At 33.6% G+C, this 17,046-nt stretch overlaps 2 protein-coding genes across 3 annotated transcripts; one reads left to right on the forward strand and one right to left on the reverse strand.

The window, feature by feature from the left end:
* Positions 1-628: 628 nt before the first annotated feature.
* LOC126698584 (uncharacterized) lies at positions 629-8,010 on the forward strand. The gene is made up of 4 exons (XM_050395922.1): positions 629-839; positions 1,356-1,490; positions 7,004-7,191; positions 7,539-8,010. The coding sequence occupies exons 1-4, from the start codon at positions 775-777 to the stop codon at positions 7,736-7,738; spliced, it is 588 nt and encodes a 195-aa protein (XP_050251879.1). The 5' UTR covers positions 629-774; the 3' UTR covers positions 7,739-8,010.
* A 5,816-nt stretch (positions 8,011-13,826) lies between these two features.
* LOC126698585 (uncharacterized) lies at positions 13,827-16,593 on the reverse strand. Of its 2 annotated transcripts, XM_050395923.1 has the most exons (5): positions 16,362-16,593; positions 15,804-15,885; positions 15,329-15,618; positions 15,137-15,235; positions 13,827-14,268 (listed from the first exon to the last, which is right to left on the reverse strand). In XM_050395923.1, the coding sequence occupies exons 3-5, from the start codon at positions 15,449-15,451 to the stop codon at positions 13,975-13,977; spliced, it is 516 nt and encodes a 171-aa protein (XP_050251880.1). In that variant the 5' UTR covers positions 15,452-15,618; positions 15,804-15,885; positions 16,362-16,593; the 3' UTR covers positions 13,827-13,974. The 2 variants fall into 2 exon arrangements, with proteins under 2 accessions (XP_050251880.1, XP_050251881.1); XM_050395924.1 differs by lacking the exon at positions 15,804-15,885.
* Positions 16,594-17,046: the final 453 nt, after the last annotated feature.

A 17,046-nucleotide genomic window follows, 5' to 3' on the forward strand; every position in this document is an offset into this window, starting at 1 on the left:
ATTTAGCAGCTAGTTGTAGTAAGTCTCTAAATTTTTTAATTTTTTTTTAATGAAATCTAAAGTTTTTAATTATAAAAATGTAAGGAATGGAATATATAAAATATGAAATTCATAATTTTTTTTTTCATTTGATTCATGGGTTTTAAAAAATGTTAAAATTCTGGTATTAAAAAAAAAAAAAAAAGATAAAGAAGACTATGTTGGACCATATTATAGATTTTTTTTTTTTTTTTTTTTAGAGTTTCAACCTATGCCGTCCGCTCTTGATGATAGACCAAGACATCAATCAGTTTTTTATGTAAGCAGGAATTGAACTCGAGATCTCTTATTCAACCATCAGAGACTTTACCAATTGAGCTAACTGAAACTCACAACCATATTATAGATTTCAATTGAAAACTTGTGACAAGAAATATGTGGACCATATTTTGTTGAACTTATTATGGCCTTGTGTGTTCAAAACACAATTTTACTTAAATTGTGAAATCAAAATATTAACTAAAATTATATTTTCAAAATAAGATTTCCCTTCTTATTTATACACTTTGTGCTTGCAACAACAATTTTCAAAAAAATAAAATAAATTAAAAAAAAAAAAAAAAAAAAAAAAAACTTTTGGTGGTACCTTAGGAACTTTCAAGCAAAGCAACACAGAAAAACATACACACTAGAACAAGAGAAGTTGTAAAACCCCACAAAACCCATCTTGCTTAGAAGAAGGGTTTAAACTTAACACAAGGCATAGGCTCGGAGCGAGCTAAGCAAAGCAGAGAAATGTTGGGGAGAAGATTAATTTCCTTGTTCAAGAATTCCCCAACCCCAACGTCACAGCTTTCCAGGTATGCGATATTTCCCACCCATCTTTTTCTCTTTTTTTTTCTTTGTTAATTACTCATACTTTGATTTCCAATCTTTATTAGTATATCTTTGTCTGAGGCAAGGTTTTTATTGTCACTCTGTTTGTTTGTTATCCGAGAAAACGATGTGTTTTTGTTTTGGTTGAGGAAATATGAGAACTGAGTTTCAGGGTCTGTATTAGGATAGATTGGTTGGACTGTATTAAAATTCATATGCTTTACAGCAGGAAAATTTAATGGAAAAGAAAGGGGCAATGGGTCTAATTTAAAATTTTGAGAAATGGGAAATGTGGAAGAAAATAATACATGTAAATGACTTGAGAAGTTGAATTTTGTGAGTTCAGATCAGACCCATTTGTGTTGTGTTTTTCTTTTTTGAGACCAAAAAAGATGAATTGTTAAGATCAATGAATTCGAGCTTAAAGCTAAAAGCTTTCATACCCATATTTAATTGGGGAAGTTGAGCTTGATTTTGACTGATTAGATTGCTTCCTGCAGTTCTGCAAAGCCCGTGGACGAAGGGAAGAGTAAATCATTTAGTCGGAAAGCAGTGTCTTTTGTTTTGATTACCATAACAGGCGGAGTAGCTTTGAGTGCTCTTGATGACCTCGTTATTTATAATAGCTGTAGCAGGTATGTTGCATTTTATATGGGATGGTTTTTATTGTCTAAGAAGTTTTATAACTAGTATAAAAGGAACTTTTATAAGACATTATGATGTTGATTGAACTTGTATATTGAAATTTTATATTTCTGATATAACTGAACCAATTAAAGTTTTGCAATGTGAGACTGAGATGCCTTGTAGAACTTAAAGCATCTGTATGATAGACTTCTGGCAAGTTATTTTGGATAATGGCATATTTATGCATTCGTGACCATATCCATATGGTTATTGTTTCAAGACGGAGCTGGTTGGAGGGGATTAATGTTGTCTCATCTTCATGTCCAGCTTCTTACTGGAAATTACAAGTCTGAAAATTTGGTTATATGCAGAGTGCCTTCTGCCAACATCATGGTCCTTTTATAGGAAGCACATCGTGTAATGTCTATGTTTGTCATCATGTCATGGTAAATCTAGTGTGTATGTGTGTGTGGAGAGAGAGAGAGAGAGAGAGACAATGGACATACCCACTGTGGTCAAGATTCCACAGGTCTAAATATCCCATGGCTCGTTATTTAAGCTTCATGTGCTTGCATATCTTTTACATTATACCAAAATTGTCCTTCAGATTTGGTAGAGTGTTAAATCTATTGACTTTGAATAGCAGGTATAGATCAAACGAGTATGACATAATAGAAAGAACTGAGATCATCCTTCTTAAATAGGTTAATAGTAAGAGAAACTTTGTGGAAAATGGAAATAGCATATGGATGTCCATATCCCTAGCTGTTGCATCTCAGTTGCAATTACTTGATGTGCAAGCTTAAAGGGGGGACCCACCCACATCCCGAATTTTCCCTGGCCACCACGAGTCCGAAGGGCATGTGTTGGGAAGGTCTCTCAGTTATCAAAAAAAAAGTCCATATATTGAGAGCCATGGAATCTTGACCATGGTGGATATGTCTGTTGTCTTTCATGAAGAGAAAGAGAGAGATCTAAGACTTAGATAAAAGGTAAAGAAGGACTCAGAAACTGAATAAAGTCATGAAGAATTACCAGTCATTGACTCATTGTCCAGTATATGGTGCACCCTAATATTTAACTCACTGTGATGATAAAAACTTCTCTGTGATATTTAGAGAATATATCATACTATGATTTAGTTATCCTTATTATGAGCGGTTCAAAATGCTCAATCACTTTGGCAGATGGCAACATATTGTAAGACATCAAATCCATATTTAGATTACTTTACCTCTTATCAACTCCCCCAACCACCCCTCCGCCCCACCCCCAAAAAAAAAAAAAAAAAAATCCAGAAAAGAAGATTAAAATATATTTACAAAGGAGTCTTTACAATCTATGGGAAGACCCTTAACTGGGGCTTGTTATGTAACATCCTGAAGGGTGGTGTCTCCTTATATAAGCTCCTTTAAATTACTTACTTTTTTCCTAATGTTGGTCAAATGGCCATTCATCCGTGGTGTCAAGGAAGTCCCACGTCAAACTAGATCACAAATCTTGAATCTTTATATAATTAATCTTGTTCTTCCTTGAACTCTTTCTTGTCCACATCAAAAGATGTAGGTCAGTAGCTTTAAAATGTGTTATAGGTAGTCTTGTTTGAGATACACAAACTGCTTTCATAGAAGGCTGGCAAATCCTTGATTCAGTTCTTATTGAGAATGAGTGCATTGATAGCTGAATATGAAGCAATAGTCCTAGGGCAATATGTAAGCTGGATATTGAAAAACCAAATGATCGTGTTATTTGGGGCTATTTTGACGTATCTATTAGAAAATTTTGATTTTGTAGAAAAGTGGAGGAAGTGGGTTTAGTTTTATGTTTGTGTTTTGACAATTTGATTCTCAATTATGGTTAATGGAAGCCAAACTGTTTTTTTCAATAGTTCAAGAGGATTGAAGTAAGAAGACCCATTATCCTTCTTTTTTTTTCTTTTTTTTTTCATTTTTCATCTTGATGATGGAAATACTCAGTAGGACGTTATACAAAGTTGTGGAGGGTGGGTAAGCTAGTTTTCAGCTTATGGGAGAAAGTAAAGGGGTTATGAAAATCTCTCATCTATTTTTGTTGATGCTACAATGTTATCATGTGAATCAAATTCTGGTCAGCTTGGTTATATTCGATATGTTTTTCTCTATTTTGAGTTAGTGTCAAGGTTAAAGGTTAACCAAAGTGAGCTTGTATCAATAGATGAAGTGAAGGGCATAATAGAGCTAGCCTGAGTCTTGGATTGTAAGGTGGGTATTTGGCTGGAGAGGAATGCTTAACGATTTTAAGCTTTTATTATTCAATACTCTGCTTGAGTGGTTAAATGCTTTTTGTTTATCTAACTAACTTGATTGTTGTAATAAATAATAATGATAAATAAAATAAAGGTGGGTACCCAACCTATGGTATATTTGGGATTATCTCTGAGTTTGTCCTCTAAGGCACAAACAATTAGGAATGTCATCACTGAAAAGGTATGAGAAAGACAAAAACCCTAATATCATTTAAAGGTGGAAAAGATATTAGTAGGTTAGAATAAGTTGTATTCATTAAAAAGAAGGAAGGATCGCCATTATCAAAAGTATGCTATCTAGCCTACAAACATATTTTATTTTGCTTTTCATTGAGCCTATTCATATTTCTAATGGATGGGGAAAACTGCAAAACAATTCTTTTGTGGGTTGGGTGGCACCAACAAATTTTATTTAGTGGAGGAGGAGTGGGGTGCATAAATTAAGTACTTTTAATCAATTCCTCCTAGGACAATGATTGTGGAGGTCTCTCTCAACTCTGGAGGCGTGTCATAAGTGTAGAACATGGAGAGGCATTTCTTTAAAGGGTTGGGGGGCCTGTGTGGGGAGGGGGCGACAAAGACAATTAAGGGGGATTTCATGGGGTTGATATATGGAAGAGTATTAGAGGAGTTTAGGTCTTTTTTCTAGCATATCAAATTTCTAGTTAGAGATGGTAAAACAGTTCTTTTTGGCGTGATATATGGTGTAATAATTCTTTTATGAAAGACCTGTTTCTTGATTTATTTTTATTATTATTATTATTATTTGGTTTGTAAGTTACACAATCACCTGATGTGTCTTAGACACATGACTTCATCCTCCAACTAATTATCATGGGAGAAGGAAGTACTAGTTCAGCTATAACCGATCGGCCTGTTTCTTGATCTTTTTACTTGGCTGTAGACAAGAATGCTTCAGCTATAGGCAACTCAATAGAAACAGGAGTGGCTTCTTGGAATTCTTGATTTAATTGTGCTTTCTAGGATTGACAATTGGGTCTGTGGTTTAGCTTTTTGATTTGTTATATTTTCATTTTTCCTACTAATGGAGGTGTAGACCAAGTGTCTTGGTGGTTAGAAGTCCATGTTTGATAATTCTTTGATTTTTTTTATTTTTTTTTATAAGTAGTATTTGATCATATTTGATCATTCTGTGATGCTTTGAGAGGATCTTCAAGAGTAATGTTCCCATGGAAGAGTATTTAGAGTGCTTAGGTGCCTTGTAAGGTAAATTTTTTTTTTTTAGATGGACATTGGGGAACAACTTTGGGAAAGTTTTTGAAAGTGGAATTTAGTCAATGTTGATTTGTTTTGTATCTGCAAATGTAGTGGGAAATCAATTGATCATCTTCTACTTCATTACTCAATTATGAGATATTTGGTCACTTGTGTTTTTGTTAGTTGATATATCTTGGGTGATGCTGAAGAATGTGATTCAAATGCTTGTATGTTGGTAAGGAAAATTTAGTCGATACATGAGAATATATGTTGTTCTGATGTTTGTTACCTGGACAACATGGAGAGATGATTCATAGGACTTTTGAAGGTGTTAAATGTCCAACATGTCATAGAGAACTATTTTTGAGATCTTTATATGATTGGATGTCTGTCTTAGATAGTTTCCTTTCACGTCTTCTTTAGAAATTTAAGATCTTTTCACTATTAGATATTTTTTTTAGGAATAGCTCAATACACTTCCTGTGCATTTTACACACTTGTTTTTTTCAATAAAAAACATTTTTCTATGTGGAAAACAATTTTTGGAAAATGGCTTGTTTTGTAGAATTTGATTATGGCTCTGAAAATAATTAGGAAAAAATTATGTCATTTGGCTTACATGGAAAATCTTTAATATTTCATGCAAGCATGGTGATAGCAAAAGTCATGGTGGTGGTGGTGGTGGTAGCAAAGGTGATGTGGTGATATTGGTGATAGTAATTGGGGAAACACTAGTGGTGATGATGGTGGTTGCAGTGGGTGAAATGGTGGTGGTGGTGATGGCGGTAGGCCGGTAGCAATGACAGTGGTGATGTATGATTGGATGATCGATTTAGGAAGTTTTCCCTCAAGCTCTTTGTTAGATTTTATAAAGAGCTTAAGATTGTAAATGTAAAATTTAGACTATTAATTCTCATTTTCTTTGTTGAATAAATTTATTTTACTTCTATCCAAAATATATATATATATATATATTTTACTTGTATGAAAATGTAAGAGATTGGACCTTTTGGTGCAATTGCAAGTGTCTTCCTCCAAAAGTGACAAGTTGTGGCTTGTGGGTTCCAATCAGGAAATCAACGTCTCGAAAAAAAAAAACAGGGGGGGGGGGGGGGGGGGGTTAAGGCTGCCTGCAACCTCTCCCGAATCCCGCAAAAAATGAAAGTTTTGTGCACTAGATATGATCTGTTATATGTATAAGCAATGGTAAAGATGAAGCTTTGGTGCAATGGCTAGTGTTTTCTCCCAAAAGCAAAGTATTAGGTTCAAGTCTAGGAATGAACCTCTCCAAAACCAACAACAACAAAACCTTGTTCCTGAAATTTTCTGATTAGTTGTGGATCCTCAACAGACCAAATGGGAGCAGCCACATGTATTGGCATGTCCAAAAAAAAAAAAAAAAGAGTAAGGTTACCTACCAAATGTGGGAGCTTTGTGAACTAGATACAACCTTTTTATCAGCAATAGTGGTGGTGTTGGAGATAGTGTTATAGTGTTGCCAATGGCGGGGAGGGGTAGCTGCCAAGGTGGTGATGTGGCAGCGGTGGTAGTTTGGCGAGGGAGGCAGTGGCAGTATTGTTGTTGGCAGCACAAGGCAATTGAGTGTAGGGAATGCCTCTTTTGGCTTGTTTCTGTTGACAACATAAAATATTTTTCCGTTGATTTTTTATTTTTGTTGTACTAAACACTAGAAAATATGGAGAACATTTTTCCATTTAAACAAAATAGAGCACTAATTCTTCTTCTCTACTCAATATATTCTTAGATGTTGGAATGTGGATGCTGTTTTTACAGATACAAGGTTATCTTATCGCCCTTGATTCTTTTTTAGTAGATAAAGGGGAAAGGCGGAGTGCAGGTTGGGGGAGAGAGAGAGAGAGGGAGAGGAGGGGTGGTTGTTAAGGAAAACCTCTTTTATCTGTCTTCATTGTTTGTATGATTAAAGCAATGTATCATGTATCACATTTATGCTCACTTTTACTCACCTTGGAGTTAATAATTTCCCTACAAATTTTGCAGCAAAGCCTTGGAGAAAGCTAGTAAGAACAAGGCACTTTTAGATGCTATTGGGGAACCAATTTTGAAGGGTCCATGGTACAACGCATCACTTGCAGTAGCTCATAAGAGAAAGTCCGTGTCTTGCACATTTCCTGTGTCTGGACCACAAGGCTCCGGAGTCTTCCAGCTGAAGGCAGTTCGCAATGGAGGTTTGTATTGTTCGATATTTACTGTTACAGTTACAGTTTTGGTGTTTGATATTCTTCAAGCTCTTTCATGTGTGTCTGATGATTTTACAACCAATTCGTAACCTTCATAAGCAACTGTTGTCAATATGTTACTATTTCCCTTGTTACATTTTCCATTTTGGTTTGTACGGAAAATTGGTATCGTAAAAGCTTTTTGGGGAATTCTTGTGATTGAACACCATCAATGTCTATGTTGGGGGGAAAAAACATTTTATAGTTTGATCATTTTTGTTAGTTCAGCAACATATATCGCATGAATTTAAATCAAACTTTTCCTTTATTAACAAAGCCAGATTGTCCTTAAACAGATGACTCCTGGTTTTCATTTCTCCGTCCTCGTGATTGGGAGATTCTAATTATGGAAGCTCTCCTCCATGTTCCCGCAAATGATGAAAAACATCAAACATTGCGCATCAGTCTCTCCGACTTTCTTTCTTCTCCAGCTTGTGAGGCATGCACTACCTCTGACTGCAAGCCTCAAGAACCAGAGAATCCAGAGAAGAAATGAAATTCATATTTACTAGTTTAGTTGGAAAGATGTTTCCTGATTTGAATTCTCTGCTTTTACAAGTTCTTGCCATCCGAGATTTGTAAATTAAACCAGAATGGAGCCCCATCATCTATGACACGCCCACAAAATAAGTCATAAAAATTTTGTATTCTTTAAAAAAAAAAAAAAATGATTAGATTGATCATTGATCTGGTCCTTCTCTTTTCCTAAGTTTATTGGGTTTATTGAATTCTTGAATTTTATAAGTTAGCTTTATATTTTGTTTTTCACCCTTTTGTACCTTCTTTCTTGATTCTTGTTTTTTTTTTTTTTTTTATTGGGTGGATGCTCTTTTACAATATAGCCTATAGTATGCACATATTTTGGCGTAGTCTAATATGTGCTCCACTTAATAATAAAAAAAAAAAAAAACTCATTTGGCATTTTATGTAACCGAAGATATATGATACTTTTGGGTAAATTGCATTTTTATCTCTAAAATATAAGATTTGTTTGATTTTGGTCTCCCGAAGTTGAAAATTTGGATTTTAGTTTTTCAAAATATGGAAATGTAGGGCCTATTTGGTTTAGACATAACTCAATTTTCATAATTCAATATTCATAACTCAAACTCAAAACCCATTATCACTCAAAAACTTCCAGATTTTTGTTTGTTAGTTAACAAAACCTAGTCATATATCTCAACTTTTGAGTCCACCTTTTGCCAAAATTGTGGAGCCCACCAATCACTCTTTTTCAACTGACTTCTTCCCTTACCCGCATGACTCTACACGAAGAACATGAAATCCACACCCAAACCCAATTTCATCACCACCACCAACGACAAACCTAGATTCCACTACCATCAACACCACCAACAGTCACACAAAAAATCCAAAACAATGCACAAGAAACCCACAACCACAACCAAAAATCCAAACCCACCAACAGCCCTCAACCACAATCACAACCTTCCACAAAAAATCCAAACAAATATACAAACTACCTCCACCACTGCTCAAACCTCACCAACCACAACCAAAAATCCAAATCCACTAACACACAAATGCATAGCAAACCCAAACCACAAACATAGCAAACCCAAACTTAGAATCCTTAGATCGGAGACCCAAATCATGAAATTAGACACAGAGATGAACCGATCTGGCAAAAGGGATGAGAGAGAGAAACTGATTTGCAAAGGGAGGAGAGAGAAAAAAAACGAAGGCCCAATCTGGGCTGAGCTTGAACTGATCTCACGGTGGCTCATGGTGGTTGCTTATGATGGTGACGATCTAGCAAAAGGGATAAGAGAGAGAAAAAACGAAGGCCCGATCTAGTAGTTGCTCATAGTGATTACTTGTGATGGTGACAACTAGTGTGGTGGTGGTGGCTTGTGGAGGAGCAATGAAGGGTTAGTGAGAAGAGAGAGCTTTAGGTAAAAAATTATAAAATAAAATAAAATAAAATAAAAAGAAGAAGGAAAAGAGAGAGAGAGAAGAACGGGTTGGAGTGAGAATGCCAAACTGATTTTTGGAGAGAGACGTTATGTGATGGGACAAGTCATACGGGTGGGTCCCATTCTTTGTTTAATTTTACAAAAAGACCACTGAAACTCAATTCTCAAAAACTGAAAGCACCAAAATCCTGTTTTCATTTTCCATTAGCCACATCCAAAATTTTGAGTATTTGAGTCATGAAAACAATGATCCAAAACTAAGCCAAACAGATGGTCATCCGTGGAACCCACTCAAGCAATCTTCCTAAAATGTAATTTACTTTAGAAATTTTTTCATGTTATTTCCCACCTGAATCAAGACCATATATTTTGGACAGAGAGTAGAGGGGAGGGAATGTTGAGAGTTTAATGAATCTTGTTTGAATAATTTTTTTTTAAGCTCGAGGAAGAAGGATTGAGTAAATATGGAGGGGTATTTTTAATTTCCCAAATTTGTGAGGGGAAGAGTTCCACTTATATTATAAAAAATAAATTATCAAATTTCCCCTCATGATGTCAATTTTTATATCTACATTTTTAAAACTTGTAAAAGAGGGTCATAACTATCAATTTGTATGACTAAATACCTCTTCTCCTCTACTTAATTTTTATAACATCCAAATAAGAAGAAGCGATATTTAATTTATCTCCCTTTATACTATTTAACTTTTAAAACATCAAAATAAGATAAATAGGCAACCATACTACCCCTCCCCTCATCTTCTCTCTCTCTCCTCTCCTTCCCCTTTACTCTCATTCTTTCCAAGCTTTCAAACACACTATTTTAAGGCTCAAATCTCATTCTTTCCAAGCTTTCAAACACACTATTTTAAGGCTCAAAGCCTAAGTGTGTGTTTGTTTGAATAGATCTTTTTGTTGAACATTTATTTTTAAAATTAGTAAAAATTGATGAAAATATAATTTTATTAGTTTTTTTTTTTTTGTTTTTTTAAATTAAAAATATATATATTTGAAAAGTTAGTGGCAAATACACAAAAAGGTTTTAGGATGACAACGGCTTTTACATGGTTGACACGAAATGATGGATGCACCATAATGGTGTTACCTTTACACTTTTATTTCTTGGACCTCGGTCAGTGTGCTTCTTGACTAGCCTGTGCCAAGTTCTGGGAAGGTCTACCGTTGAGTGGTGTTTGCTTTTTTAAATGGTTTTTTTCTAGTTGAGTCTCACCACCTCAAGATATAGGTTGTTTGGATTGGCCCGCTTCACCTTTTCTTTTTGGTCTAAAACAGGCAGGGTTGCAAAGTAAAGTTGGCTTTGTTGGCAATCTTAGCGGAAAAAACAATATAGAAAATATTGTGCTTCTATCCTCTGATCTCTCTCTCTCTATGAATGTGCAATTGTGAGTGGTGAAAAAATAAAAAATAAATAAAAAATCGTAGGTTATGTGATTATTGATTTATCACTCATAGTTGCATATGTCATCAAATTGTGAAGTCATAAAAGAACTGTTTTTATTATGCTATAATTGCTTTCATACCTTGCAAGTCAAGTCAAGACTTAAGACAATTTTTTTTTTTTTTTTGGGTGGTTGTTAATAAAAAAACAAATAGAAACATGATGTCATGTAACCTTAAAAAAAAAAAAAAAGCATGTCACGGAACCTTTAACAATGAGCTTGATAGTATTAAGGAATTGATTTGGCTAGAAAATATTCCTGCTATTTAATAATATCTAATTTCCTCTCATTCTTAGTCAAATATAAGCATCTATTTAAAAAAAATCCGTAATCATTAAAAAAAATTTATGTAACATGTACCTTATATCTAGATAAAGTTAGAAAGAATTTGAGAACTTAAAGCGGAAGGGTTCTTATAGGATTTGGCCCCCTTAAGAAAAGGCTTGCTTATGGACACAGTTTCATTCATTAGTTGTTTCATCTTAGTATCCTTTTGGTCGAAACAATTCCATCAAAATGAAAGTCCGGCTAAAAACATGGTTGTCATGCTTAATTTCTTATACACAGGATCTTAAATGTTGTGGATGCCCATCAAATAGAAGCAAATTTCAATTAGAAGTCTTTTGCTGATGTGATTATCAGATTTGGTTTATTAAACATGATTCATTGAAGAAGGGTCACAAATCTTTTCTTTTTCAATAGACACGTCAACAACATAGTAGTTCGTTATACATTTGATAAAATTTTATTATTTACTTTGAAAATAAATTTTGATTGTTTGTCTCCATTTTTTGCCAGTGTAAATAAGCCTTTCTCTAGTCAAATTTGGTCCAAATTTGATAAAATCTCATCAAGATCAAGCAAGATATTGTCGAGATCTCAACAAATCTGGCAAGATCTCGTTAGATTTGGCAGGATTTCGACTAAATCCAATGAGATTTTAGCCAGATGTTGCAAGATCGGCTATCCCCTGCAATAACTGACACCAATCAACATTCTGACCAACACCCAAAGATACCTGACTTGCTTGAACTGATGCTTCTTCGAGATTGACAGTGGGTGCCGCTCTTGGGGACACAAAGTGAGTCCAAGTTGGCGCAAAAGCCCAGGTCTATTGCACAATAGGCTTTTAGGTCCAAGTCTTTTTTTTTGCTGAATAAGGTCCAAGTCAGCATACAAGTAAGATTACTGGATTAGGCCTTTTAACCCTTAATTTTCATCTTATCTTTACAAATAAAGGCGCTATTTCTGACTATATACATGTCACATGTCAACCAGGAACCGAACATGGAACTGGTCTGGTAAAAACCAGTAAAACCAACAGTTCAACCATGAAAACCCTTGTTCAACCCCCGAAAAAAAAAAAAAAGGAGGTGAATTGGACACATTTTCGGTTCTTTGACCATTTGGTTTTTAAAACCATGGTTTCAGCATTTGAAAATGTTTTGATATTTAAGACAGTTAGATGAGGGAAACTAGAAAGCCAATCTTTTGAAAATGTTTTTTAGTCGAAAATCAAATGACAAGAATTTTAGCATAATTTTTTCAAAATTTCTGCATTTGAAAACGTTTTTGAAATTTAATAAGATTTTTAAGTTGAAAATGAAAAAACAAGATTTCAGTAGAATTTTGACCCAAAAAAATTACAATTAGATTGCACATAGGATCAAAGATCTGTAACTTTCCTACCGAAATGTAATTTTACTTTCATTAATTAATTTTACTATCCCATATGAGTCCATAATGTAATTTTACATTCCTACCCAGCTTTGTGAGAATTGTTTTAAAAAAAAAAAAAAAAATTTATTAGTCAATTGCATACTTAACTGCAAATTTTTAACAGAATTAGAAGAAATGTCTTAATAGAATTAATTTGAAATTTAGTGGTTTCAATTGAACAAAAGTAAAGTTAAAAGTTTAAAATAAATTTTAGTCAAACTTAAATAATGCAATTTGCATTTTAGCCAAAAAACAATGTGAGTGTACCGAACCATCATTGATATTTCTCATAACTTGACATTTCAATTTTTGTAAGTCTCCTATTGTCAACATTAATCATTCAATATCTCATATGATAACACACCAAACGATCTTTGTTTCTCTCTCAACACCAAAATCAAATCTGAAAATTAGATTTCAAATATCATTCACCATTTATCACTTTACTCAAGGTAAATTGATACTCATTTAAAATAAAATAAAATTTTATTTTTTGTAAAATTTTATATAATATCCATGGTTTTGAATTGGTTAGTATTAATTGATCAAGTTATGTATTTAATTTCTCTTTGTTTTGACTTTTGACAAGTTGAGACTCTTAAATGATTATATAATTAAGTGAAGTTGTGACAATGTCTTTCAATTTTAAGATTGACCTTGGTCCTTGAATTAGAAGATAAGGAAATAATACATCGCAAAAATAACAATGAAAATAACCATAATGATGTTCAAACTTGTAATATAACAATTCTTAACTACATAAAAGAGATTAAATTATATTTCAAAGGTATGTGTCACTTATATAATGTTACTGATAATATTTATTACAATTGTTTTTGCTAAAAAAGAATTTTATAATTTTTTTTAATTCTAATAAAAATCGATTGTATCACAAGGAGATTAAGTGGAATAGTGATATTATAAATGAAAAGTAGATGTTAGCAAAACCTAAATATAAAAACTTAATTATTAATTTTGTATTTCAAATATCAAGAATAATGAATTTTAAATAAAAAATTATTATATAAAAAATTAAATAAAGAATGCCCTACTTAAAATTGTTGCTTTAGGCCTCCTATTAATCGAGCTAGCCCTATGAACCGTAAAATTGACTTTTACATATGCCATTCAGCCCCTATGCTTCCCAGTTCCCACCTTGCATCCAAAAAATTAGAGGAACATTTTCTGCAAAAGGGGCTTCGTTTTCACATGGATGTCAACATGAAAATCTAAAATGAATGTAGTTTATGAAATATATTTCAAACATTTTATTCTTTTTCCTGCCTCTAAGGTGAACAAGGGTGGTGGACTAGATAGAGAATGCAATCACTAAGATTGACGTCTACTTAAAGAAAATATTGTGGAACATTTAGCAATGGCCTTGCAATCTGATATAATAAAAAATAGATCAAAATTGGTGGTTTTGACACAGGTTAATTACTTGAAAGGAAAAAGATAAGAAGCCAGATAGTGTAAAATATCTCTAAGTACTCAAATATTAAAGAATAAATTCCCTCTTTGTTCTAACTATATTTTATACGCATGGGGGGAAAAATTTATAGCCTTCAGCTGACAAATCAAAATGCAAAAATCAAGCTTCAACTCATCAAAACTTTTCATGTCACTCCAATAGCTCCAGATGTTTGAGTGGATACATTTATTCCTCGGGAGGTCTGAGGCTGTCCTGTTGTAAGCTCTTCAACATCTCTAGCAATTGATAAAAGCCTATTGCCTAAATCAGATAGACTGCGACAGAAAGATGGTGGTGAAGGAATGTCGGATGGATCTATAACACCAGAAGCACCAGTACAAAAAGTCTGCTGGGTTCCAGGCAACCAGCACGAACAACTTTGGCTGGCAAAATTCACCATTGGGTTTGGGATGAACAGTGCACTGCCAGGCATTCCCACCTGTTAAGACAAGCAAAATCATTATAAAAAGAAACTGGTTTGATGCTTTGGCTAGAAGAAAGATTCATATAAAAAAGAGAACTTAAGAGATCAAAGAAATAGAAGGAAATTGACACTATGTATATCCTAGGAGATGAAGTGGTGAATGAAAATAAATAAATTAAAATTCCATGTTTAAAGAAATCTATTTTGTAACAAGCCATATGTGGCTAGCTATTAAAAAAATCTGAGGCTGCAATCTTGATTCGAATCAAGGATATTAAAAACATATAATTCAACATGCTATTTGTGGAATTTCAGAGAATAGTAATCCAATTTTAATCAATTTTGCAGCGATTTATTAAAAACGCAGACACCACCAGCCTATGGAGCATAAAGTAAAGTTGCAAATTTCCAATCAACTGACATTAGTCCTAATGAAGCACAGCATAGAAGATCCTACTATTACAGCACTGTTTTAAAGAACTATGAAGTAAAAAGTTTCCCCCATAATCTTGCCAGCTACCACTCACCACAATTTAAGCAAGCATATTTCTGGGAGAGCCCTTTCTATTAATCCCTCACCAAAAATTGCATGAAGAACTTTTTTTTTTTTTAAAGCAATGCAAGATATTAAATTTGTAAACAGTGTGCAAATGATGGTCTAATTACTCACAAGGTTCATTGCATTGACAAATTGCTTTAAAGATCACTAACAATGGCTTTTAGTTTAATAGTTGATATAGTTCTTATCCAGTTATCTAATAGTAAAGATAAAATACATACTATGTTGTGACCTAAAATCAGTTTACATAATTTTTATTTTACTACCATATGAAATAGAATTCAACAATTAAAAAAAAGTGGCAAAAATCAAATTTTTAATTACCATGGAAGGAATCTGACAATAATTTGGAGCACCACATACAGAGGCTGGAATTTGAGCAAGTGGTGGAATATCCAAGGCCAAAGATTCAGAGCAGCCAGCCTATAGGAGTGCAAGCCACAACAAGTTAACAACTATATTTAATATACTATTTTTACATTGTATTTGGATAAACTAGAGCATGGATGGACTTACCTCTAATGACTTTTCAGCATCACTTTTGTTAGTTTGTGAAACTTGGCAATCCTTAGGAGCAGACGGAGAGATTTCCGCTTCATTCTGCAGAGTCAAGTCAAACACACTCGGTCTACGTTTCATCTTATTAGTTTCTGCCTGTCTCAAGAAATATTTCTGTGCATGACTAGCAACCTGGGCTGGGGTTTTGGTGGTCACAAACTTCTGTGAAATTTCTTTCCAATCATGTTTCCCAATCTGATTTAGACCAATTAAAAATAATTTGTGCTCTTCCTCAGTCCATCGCTTCCCTGAAACAAACAGAAAATTAACTACATTACAAACTGCTAATTAATAATTCGTATGTCCAATGCTAACTTCTTTCCAGCAAACAACATATTGACACAATGTTTTTACTTCCATAAGAAAGAAAACACAAGATTTTTTTACATTCTATAAACTAAAACTAAAATCAGTTTTTTGACATAATATATACCTTTCGGTTTCTGATCAATAGCAATGCTTGGCTCTCTAACAACTTGACTCCTGTTGTTCTCGACGTTGCCATTAACATTATTCTGTAAATAAACACCAAAAATTTTGATGCACGCAGCCGCATTAGCATTAGTGTTATTATTAGCAGTATTGCTAATAACAGAGCTGGTGCAATTCCTAAAGTTGTGGCCAGTAAGGCCACATTGGGAGCACTTTCTCTCCCTCACCATTGTTCTCTTTCGCAAAGAACAACCCAACCCCTTAATAACTACTGCAACTCTCTTTCAGACTCTTATTACAATGTATCTATTACATAGTGAGACGGTTTTATATATATAGATAAGGATTTTGGATTCCTAGTAACAGTCGGATTAGTAGAAGAATGTTAACCCATCACCGACTATGTGAGTAGGGTCGGTGATGGGTTTTTGGTTTTAATTAAAAACGGTTAGTATACATACAGTAAGGGTTTTGCAACATTATTACAATTCTAATCTGACAAAACATACACATTAAACATTTAAACATGCAGAAAGAGAGAGATATGGAATTACAGTACCTGATGTAATGAAAACGAAAGTGGTGAAGGGGAATTAGGATACAGGGAATTTCGAACAAGCAAGAACTAAGAGAAGTACTGATTGTATTTCTTCTTCTATTGAGTGTTATCGCCATTAAGAAGTGATGGGTCTCCTCTCTTGTGTTTTGTGGGTTTGGGAATTTTTGGGGGAGATGGAGTAGCCACCAGGTGGAGAGGGTCAAAAATTTCAGACTTGAGAGTTTGACTGCATCACCTTGTGGTCTATGGGTTTGGGAATTTGTTATATTATTTGATTTTTTTTTTTTAAATTCTTATTTTTTTAATTTTAACATGCTTTGTAGGGGAATAGAATGGTAAACTTTAGTGACTAAGGCTGTTTAGTACGTGTATTTAAATAACAGTTTTCAATTTTTTTAAAAATACGTGTGGGTGAAAAAATATAAAAAATATGTGTAATATTGTTTAAAAACAAAAAATATATGTTTAAACTTACATACCAAACAAAGCCTAAATATCATGGTCTATAATTAGGAGGAGAAAATAATAATATTTTTCAAACTAAGAAAATATCATGGTCTATAATTAGGAGGAGAAAATAATAATATTTTTCAAACTAAGAAAATACTTCCTCTTTTTCTTTGGCATAACTAGTAAGAGCTAGAGCAGCTCTATTACATTTGAAAGGCACACTAAGAAAAGAAAT

This window comes from Quercus robur, chromosome 9 (assembly GCF_932294415.1).
Source record: "Quercus robur chromosome 9, dhQueRobu3.1, whole genome shotgun sequence".
NCBI lineage: Eukaryota > Viridiplantae > Streptophyta > Magnoliopsida > Fagales > Fagaceae > Quercus > Quercus robur.